This window comes from Mytilus californianus, unplaced genomic scaffold (genome assembly GCF_021869535.1).
Source record: "Mytilus californianus isolate M0D057914Y unplaced genomic scaffold, xbMytCali1.0.p SCAF_2, whole genome shotgun sequence".
Classification (NCBI taxonomy): Eukaryota; Metazoa; Mollusca; class Bivalvia; order Mytilida; family Mytilidae; genus Mytilus; species Mytilus californianus.
Genome location: NW_026262668.1, coordinates 51,692,464 through 51,716,277, shown reverse-complemented (window position 1 = coordinate 51,716,277; position 23,814 = coordinate 51,692,464). Strand labels below are relative to the sequence as shown.

Genomic DNA, 23,814 nt, shown 5'->3' with positions numbered 1-23,814 from the left:
CTGGAATAAAATTGGCCATGGAATACAATTTTGTTGTAACTCAGATTTTGATTTTTTTAATCGAACTGTAAATAAACAAAAAGATAATTTCTCACTAAAATATTTCATGCTTTACATTCATACTCAATTCTCGTTTCTTGTTTTTTTTTATATATATATATATAGATTAGGCCGTTGGTTTTCCTGTTTGAATGGTTTTACACTAGTCATTTTGGGGCCCTTTATAGCTTGCTGTTCGGTGTGAGCCAAGGCTCTGCGTTGAAGGCCGTAGTTTGACCTATAATATTGTTTACTTTTTACACATTGTGACTTGGATGGAGAGTTGTCTCATTGGAACTCATACCACATCTTCTTATTTATATTCACAATTAGGAAACAACGTATACAATTTTTATTATTTCGTTGTACCTGTGTGTCATCTAATATAAAGTCTAAAACACAATATATTAAAATTTCCCAAATTAGGTAAGTCCCAGATGCATATCCATGATTTCGAAAAAGGAAGACGCTGGGGCCCCAAACCAGACAAAAGTTTAGTGAGGAACAGGTAAACAGTCTGGATTAACCATAAATGTAGCTCCATTTAAGGGGATGGAGGTCCGGACCCCCCCCCCCCCCCCCCTAAATCCGCCTCTGAGTCCTTGCATCACTACAACTAATCCTTAAATGAAATGCCTAAAAAGGAAGTCAAGCATTAATTATAAACATTGCACTGACAATGAATCGAATTCTTGCATGATTAAAACCCATCAAGAAATAATTTGAGTCATGAACACTTTACAATATTCTAAGTTTGGAAGAGAATGATAACCCTTTCTTAGTGATAAGTACTCGCTAACGCTCGTACTTCATCACGACGAAAGGATTATGATTCTCTTAAATATACTAAACGTTTAGTTTTTTACAGTCATTATCTCATTTCAAAAAAAAATTGTGTCGGTAGCGTAGTGACAGCCAAACAAAGATTAAATAGAACAGTGACTTGGCTTGGCTCTTTTTTTCTAGTGAGCCAAACGATTTGATGCTAGGAGTAAAAGCTTCAGCGCGGTTCAAAATTTGCGATGCAGATCGGAAGCGGACGGTTAATAGGTGTAAACCGACATCGCAAAATGTTTTGAAATTTAACATTTACAAATGCAAAACGTTGAATGTTATACATATTTGATTGACTGCTGTATGCCTAACGCCCAGTGACAAATATTTCAAGCATATTCAGATCAAAACTAAATTATTAGTAATCCCATAGATAGGTTTTACCAGAGAAATATAATACAATTAATTATATATAATATCAATGGTATTATATGTCTCTGGACAGTGGTTTTATGAAGTGGTTCGACGAGAATGAGACCACGAATTTCGAGTGCAACTTAAACAGGAGAGTATGTTAAACGTAAGAAATAAGTTGTTTATAAAAAAATCCGAAAGGGTTCCGCGGAACCCAGTGTCTCGCCTACTTTTGCTGCTAGTCACAGGCTCAACAAAAATCGGGAAAAATTATTAAAAATGTTCTTATAGATACTATCTTTTGATTGTAAGAAGCTTCTGTCCAAGTTTGGTAAAAATCCAGAATGGTTTATGAATCTAATAAATGTTTTAAAAACTTTAACTACAGACTGTATGTAATGTTAACAGGAAGAAAAACTAAGTCCATTTATAAGTTATATACAAAAAATAGGAAATATATTTTTACAAAATTTCCTTCTAGAGACTAGCTTTTGATCATAAACAAGCTTCTGTCCAAGTTTGGTACAAATCCAGAATTGTTTAAGAAAGTTATCAAAATTTTAAAAACTTTGGGGGGCATGGGCCCCACTTTCGTGGGATAAATTTGGTTGATTATATAGGGAATCACTGAAGCGGCCCCCCCTTAGGTCAGTCAACGCCCCCCCCCCCCCCCTTTTATGAAAAGTTCTGGATCCGCCACTGAATATCTAAATTTATAAACTTGTTTTAAGGAAATCATTGCTAGCACTCCATGCAATAATCCTCTATTTACAAGTACCGAATTGCCAAATATGAGAGTACAAGGGATATAGGCAGATCCAGGGGGCCCTGGGGGGCTCGCCCCCCCCCCCCTCTTTCGTGGGAAAAATTTGGTTGATTATATTGGGAATCACTGAAGCGTGACTGGAGCGGGCCCCCTTAGGTCAGTCAGCTGCACTTTATTGTGGAAACGTGTGTCATCATGTATGTTTCAATTCATGCAATTCATTTTGAAATGAAGAATGAGCCAATCAAAATAACGTATAATAATGAAACATACATCTAATGTAATTATTAAGGAAAAGGAATACACGTTGTATGTTTTATTTCTGTTTATGTTCTTCTTTCATTTTTTTGGGAGGAGGGATAGATGATTTATGTCATAAGACGAGTAAGCGAGTTACAATAGATCTGATTTTCAATCAAATTGTTAAAATTGAATTGAAATACAGGTAATATGATTTATCTGTGTGTTCATTGATGCATAACATGCATATATAGATATCCGATGAGAAACATCATATGTCAGAGACTATATATAACGTTATAAAAACAGGTACAAGACAAGACAAGACAAAATATTTTATTTCCTCAGACACAAACGTGTACAAGAGGTCAAAACATGATAAAGTATACACATAAATCGACAGCAGAGTAATGTATAATAGCACGTGATTTTCATGACATTGAGATATATACATTATATATTACCTATTAAGTTTAAAGGATTACATTTGTACAGATATCTTCCTATTTATTCACTGATTGTGAGTACCTAAATATATATATAATGTATAAAAATTGTATCTACAACAAATAAGTAATCTTTCTAAGAAAAGTACATACTTTCCTATACACCTTTATGTTGCACAATGAAAGTAAACCGATTAATTTCTGCCTTGAAGGATATTGTAAGTAATAATTAGGTACGAGATTTTGTCTAAGAAGTGACACACTAGGATGTGAACAAACACACATATAATGATATTCGTCGCCAATATTTTGATTACATAGATGACATATCCTATTTTCTTTTAAAATATTTTTCCATCTTCCCGTTTCAATTGGGAATTTAAGATTTGAGCATCCAAATTTAGCCATATGCAATCTATCAGTATTTCCCAATCGTACTAGATAGGGTTCTAATTCAAATATATTTTTGAATTTACCATAGAATTCTCCTCTTGAAGAATTATTAATTACAGAAAACCATTGTTGTATAAACTGATCTACAAGTTTTTGTTTGACAAGAGATTTCAACATTTCTCTATTCACAGGTATCTGATCATTCCATATAAAAGTAAGACCACTTTCATCAAGAATGGATTTGATGTACGCAACCCATTTAAAATGTTTGGGTTTACTCTGGTGAAGTTGTAACATAAGTCTATATAAAATATTAGATAATTTATTCTCATTTGAGAGCATATCATTCCAAAACATAACCATGCGTAGTTTAATAGTAATATCAATGGGATAACGACCAAGTTCCCCGTAAACCATAAAATTTGGAGTACTTTTTCTCACGTGCAGAATATTTTTACAAAACTGCAAATGCATCCGTTCCAGTCCCTGTTTATTTTCAAATCCCCATACTTCACTAGAGTAAATCATTATAGGTAGAATAAGACAATCAAATAACTTTAGCTGTATATCTACGGGAATTGCAATATTTCTTATCTTTCTATATAGTGCATACAATGCTTTATTGGACTGTTCCAATAATTTTTTTCTAGCTGAACAAAAAGAGCCATTATAATTAAATACAATACCCAGATAAGTATATGAGTCTAAGACATCAATATTTTTACCATAAATTTTAAATTCTGATTTAACCTTGTATTTCTTTTTACTGAAAATTACAATTTTAGTTTTACTTGTATTAACTGTGAGTTTCCATTCATTACAATATTGCTCAAAAACTGCCAATGCATGTTGCAGATCCTCCTCTGACTCAGATAAAATAACTGTGTCATCTGCATATAATATTATAAAGATTTTTACATAACATAATAAGATTTCTTGGCATTTATCTGATATATTTTCAAGGTCTTTTACATCATTATCTAGTAAAAATTTCTCCAGATCATTCAAAAAGAGGGAAAAAAGAAAGGGGGATAAATTCTCCCCTTGTTTCACTCCTATATCACAACTAAAAAATGCAGAAATATCCTTTCCCATTCTAATACATGTCTGGATATTCTGATACATGTTGTGTATAACTCTCAATATTTTGCCTTGAATATTATACTGTAGCATCTTTTGCCACAAACCAGCTCTCCAAACTGTATCAAATGCACTTTTGAAATCAATGAACGAGCAAAATAATTTTTTACCAAATGAAAAATAGATAGAAATAAGTGAATGTAAAATAAAAATATTATCCATAGTAGAAAACCCTTTTCTGAACCCAGCCTGTGCTTCTGTAATTAAGCCTATTTCATCTGTCAATTTATTTAATCTGTTATTGAGCACAGCAGTGAATGTTTTACTTAGACATGAATTGAGAGTTATACCTCTGTAAGAATTCGGGTCAGATTTAGAACCCTTATTCTTGAAAATTGGAACCATTATTCCTTTGGTCCAGCATTCTGGTATAATACCCGTATCTAACACAATGTTAAATAACATTACATACACATTCATCATATCATCTAATGTACATTTAATATATTCATTCAATATGTTATCATATCCAGCAGATTTATTATTCTTTAAATTTTTTACAGCACATTTTATTTCATCTGCTGTTATTGGAGAATTTAATAATTCTTCTATATCTGGTGGTAAACTATTAACATCAATATCTATATCAATTTCATCATGTATATTATTTTCATTCATGGATTTAAAATAATCATATAATGTTTCTACAGATATTTCACATTTCTCATCTTTTTTTGTAACAAATTTATTTAAAATTTTCCAAAACTCTTTCCCTTGTTTTTTTTTATGTATTTCTCAATTTTTGTTCGAAGTCAAATTGATAGTTTTTGTATGCTTGGTTTGTAACCATCTTGTATGATTTACTTGTCTCGAGTAGTTGTTTGCGTGTTGCTTCATTTTTAAAAACGTTATAACGTTTTCTGGCTTTATGAAATTTTTTTCTCGACGAAAGACATTTATTAGTGTACCAGGGTTTTGAGTTCGGTTTCTTTCGTGATTTGTAGTGCGGTTTTGAAAGTGTTGTCTTTGCAGTATTGTGAAAAAGCTCATTTATTTCTCCGGTGACGTTGTCAATGTCTTGTTGGGTACATGTATCACGTGTGTATATGTTTTCAAGGTCATTCATAATATTGGTCAGCTGATCTTGACTATTGTGAAAAGTATTTACAAACTCGTTTCTTTTATTGTCGTTCCACTTGATTGAAGTAGAGTTTTGTGACGTATCATGTGTAATTTCATTATGTGTCAATACTGATTTAAAAACAATGTGTATTGCATTGTGAACATCAGAAAAAAGTGGTACAAAATCAAGTATTTCAAATTCATCTACTAAAGAGAACAGTTTTGCTGATAAAAGCAAATTATCAATAACACTAACATTTTTACATGTAGTACGTCCAATACCTATATCAGAACCAAGTCTGGAGTTAGCTATATAAATATTGAGTTTTTACACATATCTAACAATCTATGACCATAATTATTAATATTACAATGACACTCAGATGTTCGAGATAACGGTATATTTTGAAGCTTCAATTGTTCATAGTCTAACATATATGACAAAATTTCATTGTCACTTTCTAACTCAAAAATATCAATCAATGACTCGTCGGGAACAATAAAATCATCTCGTGTTCCCGTTTTTGCATTAAAATCTCCAATAAGAGAGACAAACGAATTAAATTTATCAGCAAATGTCAATAATTCATTTTCAATTTCTTCAAATGCATCAGTATTTCCATATTTAGAATTTTCCGGTGGTATATAAACAGCACCAAATAATACATCTTTTTCACAGTTTAGTAGACATTTTTGAAATCTAAACCACTGTACATATTGACTTTCACTTTCTATAAAACTGATGTATTGTTTCAAATTTTTTTTTGTATATAATTACTATTCCACCTGACTTTTTTGTCGCACCTATTCTATTCTTTGTTACATATGAAAAACCGTCAGGAATATCAATTATATCTAAATCATCTAATTTAGTTTCAACAAAAACTAATACATCATATGTATGAAAGATATTTGAAAATTCAGTAAATTTTAGTTTAGACTGTAAACCACATACATTAAGATATTTAATATAAGTGTTTATTTTGATTAGATACAATATTGTTCCGTTCCCTTTGTCCTCTTGTACGCCTGTCCTATTGTCCTGTGGTGTTCTGTGGTGGTATAGACTGCATAGGATTATTCGGCATGGTCCTGTTGTTGTTCTGAGGTACAAGACGAGCTGTTTTTAAATATATGTAAACATGTATATACCGCCTTGTATTGGTTGATTGATTGGTGTTTAACGCCACTTTCAGTGCACCTGTCATGTGTGGGATTCCAACTCACAACCTCAGCGTTGACAGGCCTGAGGCTATTGATACAGAGGTTCGACTACTTAGACCACTTGGCCACCGAGGCCCCCTATCGACTTGTACCTGTGGTTATTACCATGTTACTTTAATACATCAAATATAAGTCAGTGTATCATATTAGCACTGAAATAGTAGTTGTTTTAAAAATATAGTAATCTTGTTATTATTTGTTAACTCATACGTGTTATTATACTTCATTTACCAGATGACATGATACGAAGCTATGATCAAAGTAACAATGAATGAATAGGTTGATTGGTTTCATTTAAATAACATGTTTACTTAGAATAGTTGAAGTGGAAACAAAAATCCACGTGTCAAGAGACATCAATCCAACCGTGTTATGAGGGTGTGGATGGGGGTTTACAGAATAGAGAATAGTGGGCAGAAAATATAAAGAATAGAGAAAAATATACCATAAAATTAAATACATTTATTGAGAATAATGAGGTGCTAAAATATAAAGAATAGAGAATAATGGGCAAACAGTATAAAGAATAGAGAAAAGTGACCAAAAAATTAAAGAATACGAAAATGAAGGACCTCCCATCCAAACCCTCTGCTATTAACCATTTAAACATAGTAGAGGTATATAATGAATTTCTTAATCGCCGAAATTGACTTGACGTAGACTTGAAAGTTTCCGTAATAAGGTCTGAGATGTTATCTGGCTTGATTAGATATATGCCTTGGCAAGCAAAAAACAAACGTATATACGCTTTCCTGACTTAAAGAACGAGATGGGGAGACTTTGTGTAAAGGACGGTAATAAGTTTAATGTGCTTTGCATGCTGATTTTAATTACAGTACTGATGGTATTGCTATCCATGGACTCTCAAAAAGGTAGGTATAAATATCAGGGAAGCTTATTTAAAAGGGCATTAGCTGTCAAAATCAAGTTCACCGAATTGACTCAAATTCTCATATTTGATTTATAACATACTAAAACGTATATCCAAATTACAATAAGTCTGTGAAATAAACAGTTAACAATGCATGTACTCGATAATATTCATTAGAATTTCGTGTGTATTTTAGTCTAGACACCATCTAATTAACTATCGAGATGACCTCAGAAGACTGCCGACGGTCACATAACCCGATATAAACATAAACATAAATATAAATAGATAGCGACCTCGATCGTGCAATTGGATCTTCTATGTCTGTTTGATTTCGTGTTATAGGTTAAAAAAAATAAGTTAATTATCGTTTTTACCTGTATAAGAATGATCTTTTGTGGATCGAATCAGTCAACAAAATGGTTCACCTTTGTTTCACTTTCAATGTTGACATTCTTATCCTTTTAGTGGCTAAACACGACTAAAACATGCGTAACCAATCTCTAGCTAATGGTTTAAATTGAAGGTCACATGAATACGGATTCAATGAGGTCGAATTATTCACTTGCAAGTGAATAGAATAATTCATCAGCGATGTTTCTTTGTTTATTTTGACAAAATTGAATCAAATTGGCTGCTAAAAGCGAATTATTATTTCATTATTTCACTTTTATTAATGATTGAACCAAACTAAATCATATTCTAATTTTTTTTCATATCTCGTAGCTAATTCCCTTTAAGGATGTCAGTATTTTGTTTAATTAGTTATTACAAATTCATATGAAACGAGTTTCTTCAAATTATAATGGTAAGGAAATTATTGAACCAATGCTTGTATATCACAGACATTTGTCTCTGAAAAAAAATACGTTTATGCTTTAATACAGCTTATATATATATAAATAAGAAGATGTGGTATGAGTGCCAATGAGACAACTCTCCATCCAAGTCACAATGTATAAAAAGTTAACAATTAAAGTTCAAAGTACGGCCTTCAACACGGAGCATTGGCTCACACCGAACAGCAAGCTATAAGTGCCCCAAAATGACTCTATAGTGTAAAACAATTCAAACAGGAAAACCAACTGTCTAATCTATATAAAAAACGATATATATTAGTAAGTATTTATTCAGAGACAAGTATCTGTGATGTATATATACTAGTAAACTAAGTCATCTATGCACGATTCATTTTACATTTATTACGAATCCATAACATATAATCGACAAAAAATATATTATTCAGTGAAAATTTTGCCTACTAATCAACTTTCGTTGCCGAAGTTTACCGAACGTTACCTTAATAAACAATCAACACAGAACCATAGAGCATGTGAAAAATAAGTGAGATGATAGACATGCCATAGAGCGATGTTTCTAATTGTAATTGACCTTTGTAAAACAGTTGTTAAATGAATTGGTGTATTATATTTTTCTTTTAGAATAAATTAACACTATCTAACATCTTTGTTTGTTTACTCATTCTTTCATCACGATTTTCCCCCTCGCACTTGCGCTGTGCGGTTGCCGAAATACTAACGAGATGTCTCGTGTTTAAGGTCAATGCATACTGAAAAGCTATTGGCGAATTATATTATGGGAAGACAATAATTCAACAGCAGTAAATTCTGAAGATTTTGATAAGATAAAGGATTTCCTTTCGAAAGAAACTCCATGTACACGTGTTTCATAGTAACACTTAGGCAATCAGGTAGATAAAACATATTCAACTTTTTTTTTAATTTTGAAGTATTAAATGACTATAAAATCGATATTGTTTTAGCTAATTATTAATCTTTTATGGAAAAAAGTTATGTTTATTTCGAATTATAACCTTTTTAAACAAATCACTAATCCGTTGCTTCTTACATCAAATCATTAATCTCTTATGTAATGGGGAAAAGTTTTATTTTATTTTCTCTTGTACATTTCAATTTTTTGTTACTTTGAACAATACAGTTCATTAGTATAGTATGCATAAATATACAATTTACAAGTTGAACGTCAGAAATATCAGTCACATGTTAAACAGTTTGTGAGTTTCAAAATACATATAATATAAACATGGCTTAAATATTGTTTCTGCACTTAAACGCATACAGTAAGTACTTTCCAATATTACAAAGTTCTTTAGTGTTTTCAACAGAAAGTAATTGTACTAGTTTATAAGTTGAAGGTCTAGACCAATAATATTTCTTGATAAGTTTCTTACGTATATCAGCATAATTTTTACATTGTAAAATAAAATGACATTCATCCTCTACTACATTTAGACCACACATAATACACAATCTACCATTTTAACAAATTCCATATAATCGACCAGTTTTAATACATAGATTTAGTGGGGATAGTCGAATTTTCGTTACCCATTTACGAGAAATTAGAGGAATACATTTTCGTAAACAAAATTGTAGTTCTACATTTGACACACTATACTTATATATTCTACACTTTGGGGATGTTTCAAGCGTAAAATGTAACTCTTGCTTACCTTGGTCATATAACCGTTGTTTGGTTAATTGTAAAAATGAATTATCCAAACAAAGTACCAATTGGTTGTCCCAATAATTATTCATACCAAGATCATATAACAGTGTTTTAATACAAGTTGTCCAGTTTTTAGCTCACCTAGCCCAAAGGGCCAAGTGAGCTTTTCTCATCACTTGGCGTCCGTCGTCGTTGTCGTCCGTCGTCGTCTCCGTCGTCGTCCGTCGTCGTTAACTTTTACAAAAATCTTCTCCTCTGAAACTACTTGGCCAAATTAAACCAAACTTAAGCACAATCATCATTGGGGTATCTAGTTTAAAAAATGTGTCCGGTGACCCGGCCAACCAACCAAGATGGCCGCCATGGCTAAAAATAGAACATAGGGGTAAAATGTAGATTTTGGCTTATACCTCTGAAACCAAAGCATTTAGAGCAAATCTGACAGTCACATGGGATAAAATTGTTAATCAGGTCAAGATCTATCTGCCCTGAAATTTTCAGATGAATCGGACAACCCGTTGTTGGGTTGCTGCCCCTGAATTGGTTATTTTAAGGAAATTTTGCCGTTTTTGGTTATTATCTTGAATATTATTATAGATAGAGATAAACTGTAAACAGCAATAATGTTCAGCAAAGTAAGATCTACAAATAAGTCAACATGACCAAAATGGTCAGTTGACCCCTTAAGGAGTTATTGCCCTTTATAGTCAATGTTTAACCATTTTTCGTAAATTTTTGTAATCTTTTACAAAAATCTTCTCCTCTGAAACTACTAAGACAAATTTAACCAAACTTGTCAAAAATCATCATTAGGGTATCTAGTTTAAAAAATGTGTCCGATGACCCCGCCCGCGAACCAAGATGGCCGACATGGCTAAAAAATAGTACATAGGGTAAAATGCAGTTTTTGGCTCATATCTCTGAAACCAAAGCATTTAGAGCAAATCTGACGAGGATAAAATTGTTCATTAGGTCAAGAGCTATCTGCCCTGAAGCTTTCAGACCAATCAGGCAACACGTTGTTGGGTTGCTGCCCCTGAATTGGTAATTTTAAGAAAATTTTGCAGCTTTTGGTTATTATCTTGAATATTATTATAGATAGAGATAAACTGTAAACAGCAATAATGTACAGCAAAGTAAGATCTACAAATAAGTCAACATGACCAAAATTGTCAATTGACCCCTTAAGGAGTTATTGCCCTTTATAGTCAATTTTTTACAATTTTCATAAATTTTGTAAATTTTTGTAAATTTTTACAAAATATTTGCCACTGTAACTACTGGGCCAAGTTCATTATAGATAGAGATAATTGTGTGTTCAGTAAAGTAAGATCTACAAACACATCACCATCACCAAAACACAATTTTGTCATGAATCCATCTGCGTCCTTTGCTTAATATGCACATAGACCAAGGTGAACTACACAGGCTCTTTAGGGCCTCTAGTTGCATTTATTACTATTTGCTACTAATTCTTTGTAGCATGACTTCATAATACAATTTTCACTACCATGAATATTAAACCATAATTTGAGCATCCTAAAATTTCGATCATATAACAATGGAAATCTTCCTAATTCATAATTTACATTACATTAGCAGTCGACCTCTTGACCCCTAGTAATATTTTACAATAGTCCAAGTGAACTTTTTCTACATTTGATGCTCTATGAACACCCCATACTTCACAACCAAACATTAAAATACTACATACATAAGTGTCAAATAAACTAATAGAAGTAACAGTGTTCAGGTATAAGGATGACGCCTTTTTCCTCATACTAAACATAGCTTTCCTAACTTGTTCAGTAATATAAAATTTACAATTATAATGAAATAACACACCCAGATAACAACATTTAAAGTTTTACCATTATAAATCCATGTCTCATTTGGTCTGATTTTCCCATCTTTACGGAAAACTACTATCTTGGTTTTTTTTGGTGTTAACTGAAAGATCCCATTTCTCAGTATAACTAGATAAAGTATTTAACATATTTTGCAAGCCTTGGATTGATTCTGACATCAATATCATATCATCATCATACATTAATAAAAAAAGTGTTATGTCCTGAAATTCAAGTGCACAGTTTTCATTAATGATGAATTCTTTCTCGAAGTCATTAACATAAAATGAAAATAATATAGGTGAAAGAACTTCTCCTTGCATTAAGTCAAGGCTATTTGAAAAATATTTAGAATTAAATCCACTGAATCTAATACAAGATCTTGCATTGCTATACATAGATTTAAAAATATTAAGCAATTTTCCTCTGATTCCTAATTAAGAAATTTTGTGCAACAAACATGGACGATCAACTGAAACAAACGCTTTTAAAAAGCAACAATATAATCTATAACCTTTACAGAAAGTATTTTGTATGACAGAATATATACAAAACACAACATCTACTGTACTGTAACCATTACGGAAACCAAATTGTGCTTCAGATAAAATATCGTTCATTAATGCCCACTTTAATAATCTACTGTTCAATATAGTTGTGAATAGTTTACCTAGATTGCTGCCAAGACTTATACCACGGTAATTTGCTGGGTTGTTTACTTCCCCGGACTTAAATACTGGCACTAGAATAGCATCAGACCAAGTGGACGGAAAATATCCGGAGCTCAGAACAGCATTGAAAATAGTACATATATAGGGAAATACGATCTCCTGAAACTCAGTGAAAAATTCGTTTAACAAACAATCAGGGCCATGACTTTTCCCGTGTTTTAAGTCGGGAATAGCTTTTATAAGTTCATCAATGGTAATATCCATATCTAGTTCTTCAAAAACACATTCATTATCTGGCATTTCTGGTCTTCTGTTGTGCTCGTCAGTATTAGATACTAGAGTTTTGAAATAATTAAAAAAGTCAGTTACTGTTAGATCAGTTTATCTTTCTCCTCTTTTTGAATACAGAATAAAATTTCTTAAGATTGTCCTTCCTCAATTTACATAGGGTATCGCCTTCATTTCGCATATATATAAACGTCTACGTTTACGTTCATAGTCTTTATAGGTCTTCTTCACACTATTCAATTCAACATGGTTATTCTTTGATTTATAGCAATTAAATATAGCTAAAGTTTTGCAGTAATTTACATAAAGTTCCTTACACTGTTGATCAAACCAAGGCTTATCAATATGATTACATATTTTGCTTTCCTTATGATTTCGTTTTATTTCAGTACCACTTTTATGACTTTGTTAAAAAAAAAAGGAGCCATAATGTCAATGAAAAGACGGGTAAAATCGTTCACACATGAATCCATATCATCCTTAGACTCAGCTTCTATATTCTGGATTTGCCACTGGACGTTACTGAAGCAACCAACAATCAATCTATATTCTGGAGTGTCGACTTTATCTTGTCAGAGTTTATTAAAAGTGCATTACGACACGTATCCTTATATTCCTCATTCCATCGAAAGAATTCAGATGCCTCTGCATCCTACAATTTAGACTGAACAACATTACGTTTAATAGAAAAATTAGTCTTGAATTGAATATGTAAGGGTGCATGGTCACTGTATGTAGTAATATTACAAGTTACGACCCTTGCTAAAGTGAGGATTATGTTTAAGAAATGTCAGGCCTTGCGGTCATAAAACTTTCGAGCACGATTTTCGTACTCCGACTCGGAAATCAACCAATCAAAATCCTGGATTTGGTGTTTCGAGCACAAATTTTGTACTCCGAGTACTGAGTAAAGTTTTATGACCGAGAGCCCAGGACGTCAGTGAATGACCAAGAAGTAAATGCTCTGCGGTATTGGTTTTTCTCATTGTTGAAGGCCGTATGGTGACCTATAGTTTAAAACTTTTACGTCATTTTGTCTCTGGTGGAGAGTTGTCCCATTGGCAATCATACCACATCGTCTTATTTTAATATCAATAGTAATTTTGTTATCATACAAAAAAAGTGGACTTGTAAGCCCATGACTGACTAAAATAATTTTTAGATAGCACTGCTTTATTCTATCCAGGTCTAAAGGTAAAACAGCGTATTTATGGAAAGACTGCATTAAGGCAACTTAAAGGGTTAATAGAATTGCCAGATACAACAGATCAATCGATCGCAGACACAAAAGCCCGTATAAAACCTAAAGACGTTCCTCTAATCTACACCGTGACGCCAACGTATTATAGATTAACACAAATGGCAGATTTAACACGACTTGCAAATACTCTACGGAATGTTAGACGCTTACATTGGATTGTTGTTGAGGACTGGACTTTTACAAACCACAACGTACACGATTTATTACAGACTTCCAATATTTCCTTTACGTATATAGCACAAGCAAAAAGAAAATCATCAAATGCTTCAAAAGGAAATGATCAGAAAAATGCAGCTATTCAATGGATAACCAAGAATCACCGTTTTGGAGAACCGGCAGTTGTCTATTTTGCGGATGATGACAATACTTACGATCTACGTTTGTTTGAAGAGGTTTGTAATTATGTATAAATGATCGAACTACAAAAGCTCAGTAAAGTCCATGTTTAAAATGTTTTTGCTTGCAACATTATGAATTTAGAGCAAGACAGTTTCAAAAAGGTCGAGCGCGAACATAAAAACAAACTATCAAAGTCAGTTGAAAAGGGCTTAACTCATCAGATCGATACAAAGCAGAAAAACATCTAACAAGAATATAGACCGGACGTGGCAGGGTATTTATACATCCACACAACAAAAAGACACTAAGTAAAGATCTAAGAGTACTCGCAGTAACTGACAGCTAGTTACACAAGTTGCACCAAGTTTTAAAATGCCATTGAAAGCTAATTATCTGATTACGGTTCAGTGAGTTTGGTTGAACCTTTTGCTATTTGCTCTTACGATAAGATCTAACTAGTTTCGGTACATTAATCACTTTTTAAAACAAACTTTCAAAACAAGCATTAACAAAAATACCGATCTTCAAGGTAAATTCAAAAAGGGGGAAGTCCCTAAAACCTGATAAAATCAAACGATAGACTATATAAACCAACAGAACGAATGGAAAAAAAACTGTCATATTCCTGACATGGTACAGGCATTTACCAAAGAAATTGGTTGGTTAAACCTGGTTTTAAAGCTACCCTTCACTTGCATGACAGTTGTTTGTAGTTCATTTCTATTGACAAAATTGGATGAGCAAGCCAAACAGACATAATTGGTTACTGTAACAATAGTTGGGACCCAGCAGCCAGAACTGTGTAAATACATGCATCACAGAAATATAACGCAACTGACTAAAAAATTTCAACTTCACCTTATACTTGACTCAATTGATGAACATCTACCAAACATACGAACAACAGTAACTGGCTCAATTTTCTAAATATTTTTTTTAATGCTCTTCAACTTCGTAATTTGTCTTTCCAACAGTTTTGATTCGATCGCCACTGGTGAGTCTCTTGTAGACTGGCGTACTTAATTATAACCCTGATATCGTTAGTGAGTTTTATTTCCCAATAGTTACTGAATTCCTCAGTCTTAATAGTTATTTTTATAAAAGGAATAAATGAATAGTTGATATTTAGTTTATTGTCGCTTAACATCCAGTGGCAAATATTTCATGCATCTTTATGAACGAAAACGCTATTTTATTATGTTGTAGATGAGGTACACTAAAAAACTTTCCATGTGGCCTGTTGGATTCTCTGGGAAAATGAGGTTAGAGAAACCTATCGTCAAAGATGGAAAGGTAATAATAAAATAGTCGTAATCATAGTTTTTGCAAATGGATGCAGTACATTTTATCGAAAAATTAAAGTGTACATTACCTATTTCAAACTGATTCACAGTGACAAATATAGGCTTTGTAAAATTGGGGGGGGGGGGGGGTAAAAACCTAGTTCTTGTTCAAGAATATCAAAAGCGCCTGACTTATCCGTTCAATTGTACTTTCGATAGCTCATTTTAGCAAAAACTCATGGAGTTGTGTTGGTTTGGTTAAAAATTGAATTTTTTTTTATTACAAACTTATGAAGGAACGGGGTCTTACTTGACGGATTCCGTTATTTTAAAGGATCATAAAAAGTTTTAAAAAATCCAGACAAAATATAGAAATATTATCAGTGACCGCTGTGGATAGTGAACTAGGACTAATTACTAATAGTAAATAGAAAATACATGTCATTTGTAGTATATTAATGTTAATATGTCACAGACAGACGCGAAAATAATAGAAACCAAAAGAAAGCACAAACAAATAAAGGACTTTAGATAAAAGGGGGAGGGCTAAAAAATTGTCCTGTCCCAAAGTTTGGAAGCAACGAACAGTTCTTGTGGAATTATGATCAATATTGTAGATGAGATATATCAAGAGCCCATGATGTATGATCAATGTGATATAAGTGTCAGGGCAAAACATATATGTAATATATAAGTTCAGAGAGTTCCTGGTTTAAAATGAGGTCGTGATTTTTGTAGTGCAAGCTATTCAGACTTTTAGTGCTGTGTTTAATTAAATGTGCTGTTTAATTAAAATATATCATTCTATTGTCTTATATTGTAAATAAGTAAGAAATGGATTAAATTTTTTTCACGTACTGAAATGGGCATTGATGATTTTTGTTCGTTAAAATAGTTTAAACTATGACGATAAAACGTCCGATTTCCCCCCGCTGATGTCCTATCAATTCGATGAATGATCACAAATAACTAATAGATATAGGAAGATGTGGTATGAGTGCCAATGAGACAACTCTCCATCCAAGTCACAATTTGTAAAAGTAAACCATTATAGTCAAAGTACGGCCTTCAACACGGAGCCTTGGCTCACAGTTTGAGTTGAACAAACGTTTTCAATATTTCTAATATGAGAGGATCGTAATGGGTTTTACATTATAGGGAATAATGGACAAAAAGGATAACAAAAAATAAAGAGTACAGAATTATTAGGTGCCAAATAAAATAGAATAGAGAAAAATTGGCCAAAAAAGAAAAGAAAAGAGAAACATGACCTAAAAATTAACGAAATACACAATTGGACCCCCCTTCCCCCAATACTGACACTCATATAATATGTTAAACTCTAAATCACCAAGGGTTTAGCCTATAGTTTTGGCTCTATTTAAAACAATTTATAAATAATTTGAACTTGAAAGCAGAATTTCTAAAATAAAAAAGGAATCGTCCGCTATAGTAACGTTTCTTTTTGTATTTGTAGGTGACGAACTTCAGCGCGTGGTGGTCAAACCATCGAGTGTTTCCTGTAGACATGGCTGGTTTTGCTATCAATACCGATGTTTTATGGAATTATTATCCAATGCGATTTGAGACTATAGTACCAGCAGATACGTGTTGTATGGCAGAAACTCATTTCTTGGAACAATGTTGTACAAGGGAAGAAATTGAACCAAAGGCAGACAACTGTACAAAGGTTGTATGCGTAGGAATCTAAAACAAATGACGGGATTTTAGCTCACCGGTCCGTGAGCTTATGCCATCACTTGGCGTCCGTCGTTGTCAGTCGTCTGTCGTCGTCGTCGTCGTCGTAAACTATTTCAAGAATCTTCTCCTCTGAAACCACTGGGCCAAATACCTTCAAGTTCAAACTTTAAATGAATGTTTCTTAGGGTATCTAGTTTATATATTGTATCCGAAGTTTTGATCCATCAACAAACATGGCCGCCATGGCTAAAAATAGAACATAGGGGTGAAATGCAGTTTTTGGCTTATATCTCAAAAACTAAAGCATTTAGAGCAAATCTGACAAGAAATAAAAATGTCCAATAGGTCAATATCTATCAGCCCTGAAATTTTCAGACAAACCGAACAACCCATTGTTGGGTTGCTGCCACTAAATTGGTAATTTTAAGGAAATTTTGCAGTTTTTTGTTATTATATTGAATATTATTGAAGATAAAGATAAACTGTAAACGGCAAAAATGTTCAGCAAAGTAAGATCTACAAAAAAGTTAAATGTTAAAAGCAAAATTGTCAATTGAACCCTTAAGGAGTTATTGTCCTTTAAAGACAATTTTACACAATTTGTTCATCATGTTTGCCAATATTTAAAAATCTTCTCCTCTGAAACTAATGGGCCTTATACTTCTAAACTTTAACTGAATGTTCCTTAGGGTAACTGGTTTATAAAATTTATTCGAAGTTTTGATCCATTAACAAACATGGCCGCCATGGCTAAAAATAGAACATAGGGGTCAAATGCAGTTTTTGGCTTTCATCTCAAAAACTATAGCAGTTAAAGCAAAAGTGACATGAAGTTAAAGTGACGAATAAGAAATTTTCAGACCAATTGGATCACCCAGTGTAGGGTTACTGTCCGAAATAGTTTATTTTTATGAAATTTTACTGATTTTGGTTATTATCTTTAATATTATAATAGATAGGGAGAAATTGTAAATGTCAAAACTGTTCAGCTTAGTAGGATTTACAAATAAGTCAAATGATCAAAATAGTCAATTGACTCCTTAAGGAGTTATTGCCCTTGAAACGTTTATATTTTACATTTTTCGAGCAAGTCTAATTACTTTTTCAAAAATCTTCTCTGAAACTACTTGGCCAAATATTTAAAAACTTTAATTGAATGTTCCTTAGGGTCTCTAGTTTGTAAATTGTATCCGAAGTTTTGATCCATCAACAAACATGGCCGCCATGGCTAAAAATAGAACGTAAGGGACAAAAGCAGTTTTTGGCTTAAATATCAAAACCTACAGCAGTTAGAGCAAAAGTGAAAGAGTTAAAGTGATAAATGGGTTATGATCTATCTGTAATGAAATTTTCAGACAAGTTCGACAACCCATTGTTGGGTTACTGTTGGAAATAGTTCATTTTTATTAAATTTTACTGTTATTGGTTATTTTCTTTAATATTAAAATAGATAGAGAGAAAGTATGAATGGCAATAAATGTTCAGCTAAGTAAGATCTACAAATAAGTCAACATGATCTAAATAGTCAATAGACCCCTTAAGGAGTTATTGCCCTTAAAACTTTTTTTTTTACATTTTTTGTGAAAGTCTGATTACTTTTTCAAAAATCTTCTCTGAAACTACTTGGCAAAATATTTAAAAACTTTAATTGAATGTTCCTTAGGGTATCTAGTTTATAGATTGTATTCGGGGATTTGACCCATTCAAAAACATGGCGACAGTTTCTAAAAATAGAACATAGGGGTCAAATGAAGTTTTTGGCTTTCATCTCAAAAGCTAAAGCAGTAAGAGCAAAACTGACCTAGGTGAAAGTGTTAAACATGTTTAGATCTACCTACCAAGTAATCTTCAGACCAATAGGACAACTTATTGTTGGGTTACTGTCCAGAAATAGTTAATTTTTAGGAAATTTTACAGTTTTGGGTTATGTATTTTCTTTAATATTATTATAGAAAGAGAGAAAGTGTAATTGACAAAATTGTTCAGCAAAGTAAGATCTACAAAAAGTCAAATGCCTGAAACTGAAATTACAGGTGAGCGATATCAGGATCTCATGAGCCTCTTGTTAATAGTTTGGCTCATATTTGTATATCGGTAAAAGTGAATGAATTATAAAATGTCAATAGATATAGGAAGATGTGGTATGAGTGCCAATGAGACAACCCTCCATCCAAGTTACAATTTATAAAAGTAAACCATTATAGGTCAATGCATTATTAGTTTTTTTTTATAAGAAATATGGCGTAAGGACACTGAATCTCCAAATATATATATATTTTTACCTGGATAAATGTTTACAAGAAAAGTTTCTGGTTGGGTTTAAGTGATAACCATACAGTTTGATCGTTGGTTAAGACGTACCGTGACTTTACTATACGCGTTTCACTCAACATACTGTTGTAGTCCATTTAAAAAGGATGCCCAATTAAATTTGAAATACGGATTAATTGATTGATAGGTTTATAACGCCACTTTCAGCACTATTGTGCTATTTCGGGGCGGTCAGTGTTTATTGGTGGAGGAAGCCGGAGTGCCCGGAGAGAACAACCGACCTTCGGTAGGAAAAATGACAATGCTAGTCAATTAAGATTGGAAACTGAGGAGCGCACCGACCACGTGCTGGATTCGAACTCACAACCTCAGTGTTGACAGGCTAGTGATACAGTAGTTCGACTACTTTTTTTCTTTTTTTTCCACGTTATTATCTGCAATATTCTACAATCTATTATGGAAAACATATAGTCCTTATACTATCATTTACACAACTACCATTCAGCACATTGTACCATTATTATACGACTAATCAGACCACTTGCCCACCGTGGCCCCTGAAATAAGGAGATGAGGTATGATTGACAATGAGATAATCTCCATCAATCAGAGTCCAAATGGCGTGGATGTAACCTACTTCAATGCATGGGTCACCGTATGGCCTTCAACAATTATGAGCAAAACCAATTATTTTTACTGTATAGTATACTATAAAAAGACTCGGGATGATACAATGTAAAAACAATTAATGCAATATTAAACAACGGCCTGTTTCATTACCAAACAATACTTGAAAAACAAATAATAATTTTTATAACATGTATAACAGATCAACTTGACCTAGACATTGTTGACAGAAATATATTTCTCTAATTCTTTGAAAATTTATATACCTTTCTGCACTCATTGTATAAAAAAATTTAATCAACGTGTGGTTGCCGGTGATCTCAGAAGATGATTCATTGGATGAATTTAAGGGTCATAACCTTTATCAGCTCAAAATATGCTAACAGGTGTTAATGAAATTGACAACTTTGTGAAATGTGGAAGGCACTCGAAGGGGATTTTGGTTTAACAAAAAATGAAAATGTATTTTTTAATCATTAGAGAAACAGATTCTTACATAGTTACTCGTGAATTATCGGATTTATCCAATCTCGATAATTAAATTATCAGGGCTCAGACTTTAAAATTGCTAATTTAACTATCTCGATTGGATAAATCCGATAATCCACTGGTATCAATGTAAGAATCTATATGTATCTTAGTATTCGGTTGGTTGTGGTTGCTTACTTAGTTACCGTTGAGTTTTAAATATTACAAGACGAACAGTAATTCTTAAATGAAACTGTGCTATTGTCTTTATAACATTAAGCTATAACTAGCATATAATTTCGGCCTTTTTTCTATTCTAGGTCTATGTATGGCATACGAAAACAGTGAAGCCAGGTCTGAAAGTTGACCAATCAAAATATGAAGAGATATATGTTTAGTCAGAGTCTTATTAAACCACAAATCACAAGACTAAATTATTCGATGTTCTACATTGCACAGACCAGTGTTTTGTCAGAGCCTAAGAATCCGAAACAAGAAAAGGACCTAACGTCACAATGGAACTGCTCTCAAATTTGCGCACAGAAAGGAAATTTATGATATCAATACAAGCTAAAAGAGTCGTAATTGTTCGCTTTGTCTTCCTTGTTCCTTCCTTTTAAAGACTTATATGTGAAAATGCACTTTCTTTAGCTTGTAGTTTATAAACTAGAAGTATTTTATTTTTATAATATACAGTCAATCGTGAAAAATAGATCAAATTATCTGTATAGATGCGATACGAGCACTCCATGATTTTTTTTAATTACATGAAGACCTTAATCCGTGCAAGACGGTTAATCCAGTCTATAAGGAGTATAGACTGACAAAATATATCGCTACAGAGTCGAGTACTATACATCATGGTGACTTAATATTATTTTCATTTTGCAGATTTTTACAGTTCAAGATGAATGTTTTTGTTTGTCATATAGATTTGATTGTTTATTTTGGTATCTTCTTGCTTTTTTCTCATTAATTACAACAATTATTAATTATGGAACATTCAAGTAAAAAAAGAACATATAGTTGTTAATTTCTGTGTCATTTGGTCTCTTGTGGAGAGTTGTCTCATTGGCAATCATACCACATCTTCTTTTTATATACCTACTAAGAAGTGAGTTTGTGATTACGCTTACAAACCTTATGCTATACTAAAAAGGAACGATCGACAAATAACAATATAAGTTCACTTAAACAACGGGTATATACAGTCAAACCTGTATATAAAGGTCACCTTCAGGGCTAGAGAAAACTGACTTTATAAGGACAATTAACAGTAAAAGGCACTAAAACCAACGGGTAAATACAGTCAAACCAGTATTTAAAGGTCATCATCAGGACCTCAGAAAACTAACATTATAAGTTTAGTTTTTTCTGGACCTGGTGGTGACCTTCCATGCAAGTCAAGAGCCAATTCTATGGTTGTCGTTTGTTGCTGTATATTATATTTGTTTTTCGTTTATTGTTTTGTACATAAATCAGGCCGTTAGTTTTCTTGTTTGAATTGTTTTACATTTGTCATTTCGGGGTCATTTATAGCTTATATTATGCGGTATGGGTTTTGCTCATTGTTGAAGGCCGTACGATTACATATAGTTGTTAACTTCTACGTCATTTGGTCTCTGATGGAGAGTGGTATCATTGGCAATCATACCACATCTTATTTGCATATTGCTATATAAATTAAAGGGGCTGACCTTTGAATTGAGGTCCAAAATGCATAGGTATTACTACAGTGGACCATGTCACAAATGTTTACCTTAAACAACCTGAAAATCTAATGAAAAATAATCCATGTAAATTGTTTTTTTTTTTTTTTTAATATGGATGAAAGATATTCTTTTAGAGATTTTTGCCTTAAAATGAGCTCTTACATGTAATTTTGTGTTATTTAATACATTTGGTATTGTTTACATGTTCTTATACAGTATATGCGTCACTGCTATCATTTATACTGTTTTTGCTGATTATGTTAAGGGGAAAACGCGGTTATTAAAATGGTGAAGTACGGAAAGTGGGCGGGCGACTGCAAACAATTTTCGAGCAACAATATATGAACCTTTCAAAAAATGCTTTTCAAATTTTGATATGTTGATACTGGTGACAAAATGGATGTCAAGTTTTAATTGGATTTTTCTTGGTCTGTTTGATTTCATATTGTAGGTGAAAAAGTATGTTTATCAACGTTTTTACCTCTTAAAAGAATGATTTTTGGTGGATCGAATCAGTCAACCAAATGGTTCATCCTTGTTTCACTTTCAATGTTGACATTCTTTTCCTTTTAATAGCTGAGTGCATGCGTATAATTGTTTACTATTTACACATTGTGACTTGGATGGATAGTTGTCTCATTGGCACTCATACCACATCCTCTTATCTATATTTATAGTAACCCATCTCCAGCTAAGGGGTTAAGATGAAGGTCACATGAATACGGATTCAATGAGGTCAAATTATTCACTTGTAAGTGAATAATTCATCAGCGATGTTTCTTATCTTATTTTGACAAAATTGAAACAAATTGGCTGCTATAAGCGAATTATTATTTCACTATATCACTTTCATTGATGATTGAACAAAACAAAACAAATTCATATTTTAAGTTTTTATATATCTCGTAGCTAATGCCCCTTTAATGCATTTTTCTGTTATTTGATAATTTTTGTATTGTTAAGTGTTCTGTTATACAATATATGCATCATTGTTATCATTGAAATTATGTTTGCTTAATTTGTTATTTAAAATTCCGAGAAATCCTCATTTTTTGCTGATTTTTTTGTGATTTTTTGCTTTAAATGAGCTCGTTTTGTAGTTTTGTGTTACGTTATACAGTTGTTATTGTTTGCCATGTTTTTATACAGTATATGCATCACTGCTATCATGATATTACATTTGTTCAGTATTTTATTTAAGATTTCCAGAAATCCTCATTTTTAGTTGATTTATTTTGGGGGGGTTTGCCAAAAAATTACCTCTAAATGCATTTTTCGTTATGTCATAACTTTGGCATTGGTAAATGTATTATTATACAATCACTACATTATTGTTATCATTCAAATTATGTTTGTTGACCTTGTTATTAAACAAATTAAGAAATTCTCATCTTTTTATTTTTTGCCCCAAAATGATGAAAAATGCATAAAATGCATAAGTTTTAACATGAATAATTTACTTTGCCATTTTTGTGCTGTGTTAACTT

The 23,814-nt window shown here is 32.4% G+C and overlaps 1 protein-coding gene across 2 annotated transcripts; it reads left to right on the top strand.

Annotated features, from left to right (window-relative positions):
- Positions 1-2,551: 2,551 nt before the first annotated feature.
- Positions 2,552-23,712, top strand: LOC127729982 (galactosylgalactosylxylosylprotein 3-beta-glucuronosyltransferase 2-like). 2 transcript variants are annotated; one of them, XR_007994914.1, is made up of 5 exons: positions 2,552-2,753; positions 13,852-14,318; positions 15,472-15,558; positions 17,026-17,238; positions 20,936-23,712. XR_007994914.1 is itself a non-coding variant. In XM_052237987.1 (5 exons), the coding sequence occupies exons 1-5, from the start codon at positions 7,268-7,270 to the stop codon at positions 21,011-21,013; spliced, it is 948 nt and encodes a 315-aa protein (XP_052093947.1). In that variant the 5' UTR covers positions 6,894-7,267; the 3' UTR covers positions 21,014-23,712. The 2 variants fall into 2 exon arrangements, 1 of the variants encoding a protein (XP_052093947.1); XM_052237987.1 differs by lacking the exon at positions 2,552-2,753 and adding an exon at positions 6,894-7,370.
- The last annotated feature ends 102 nt before the right edge of the window (positions 23,713-23,814 follow it).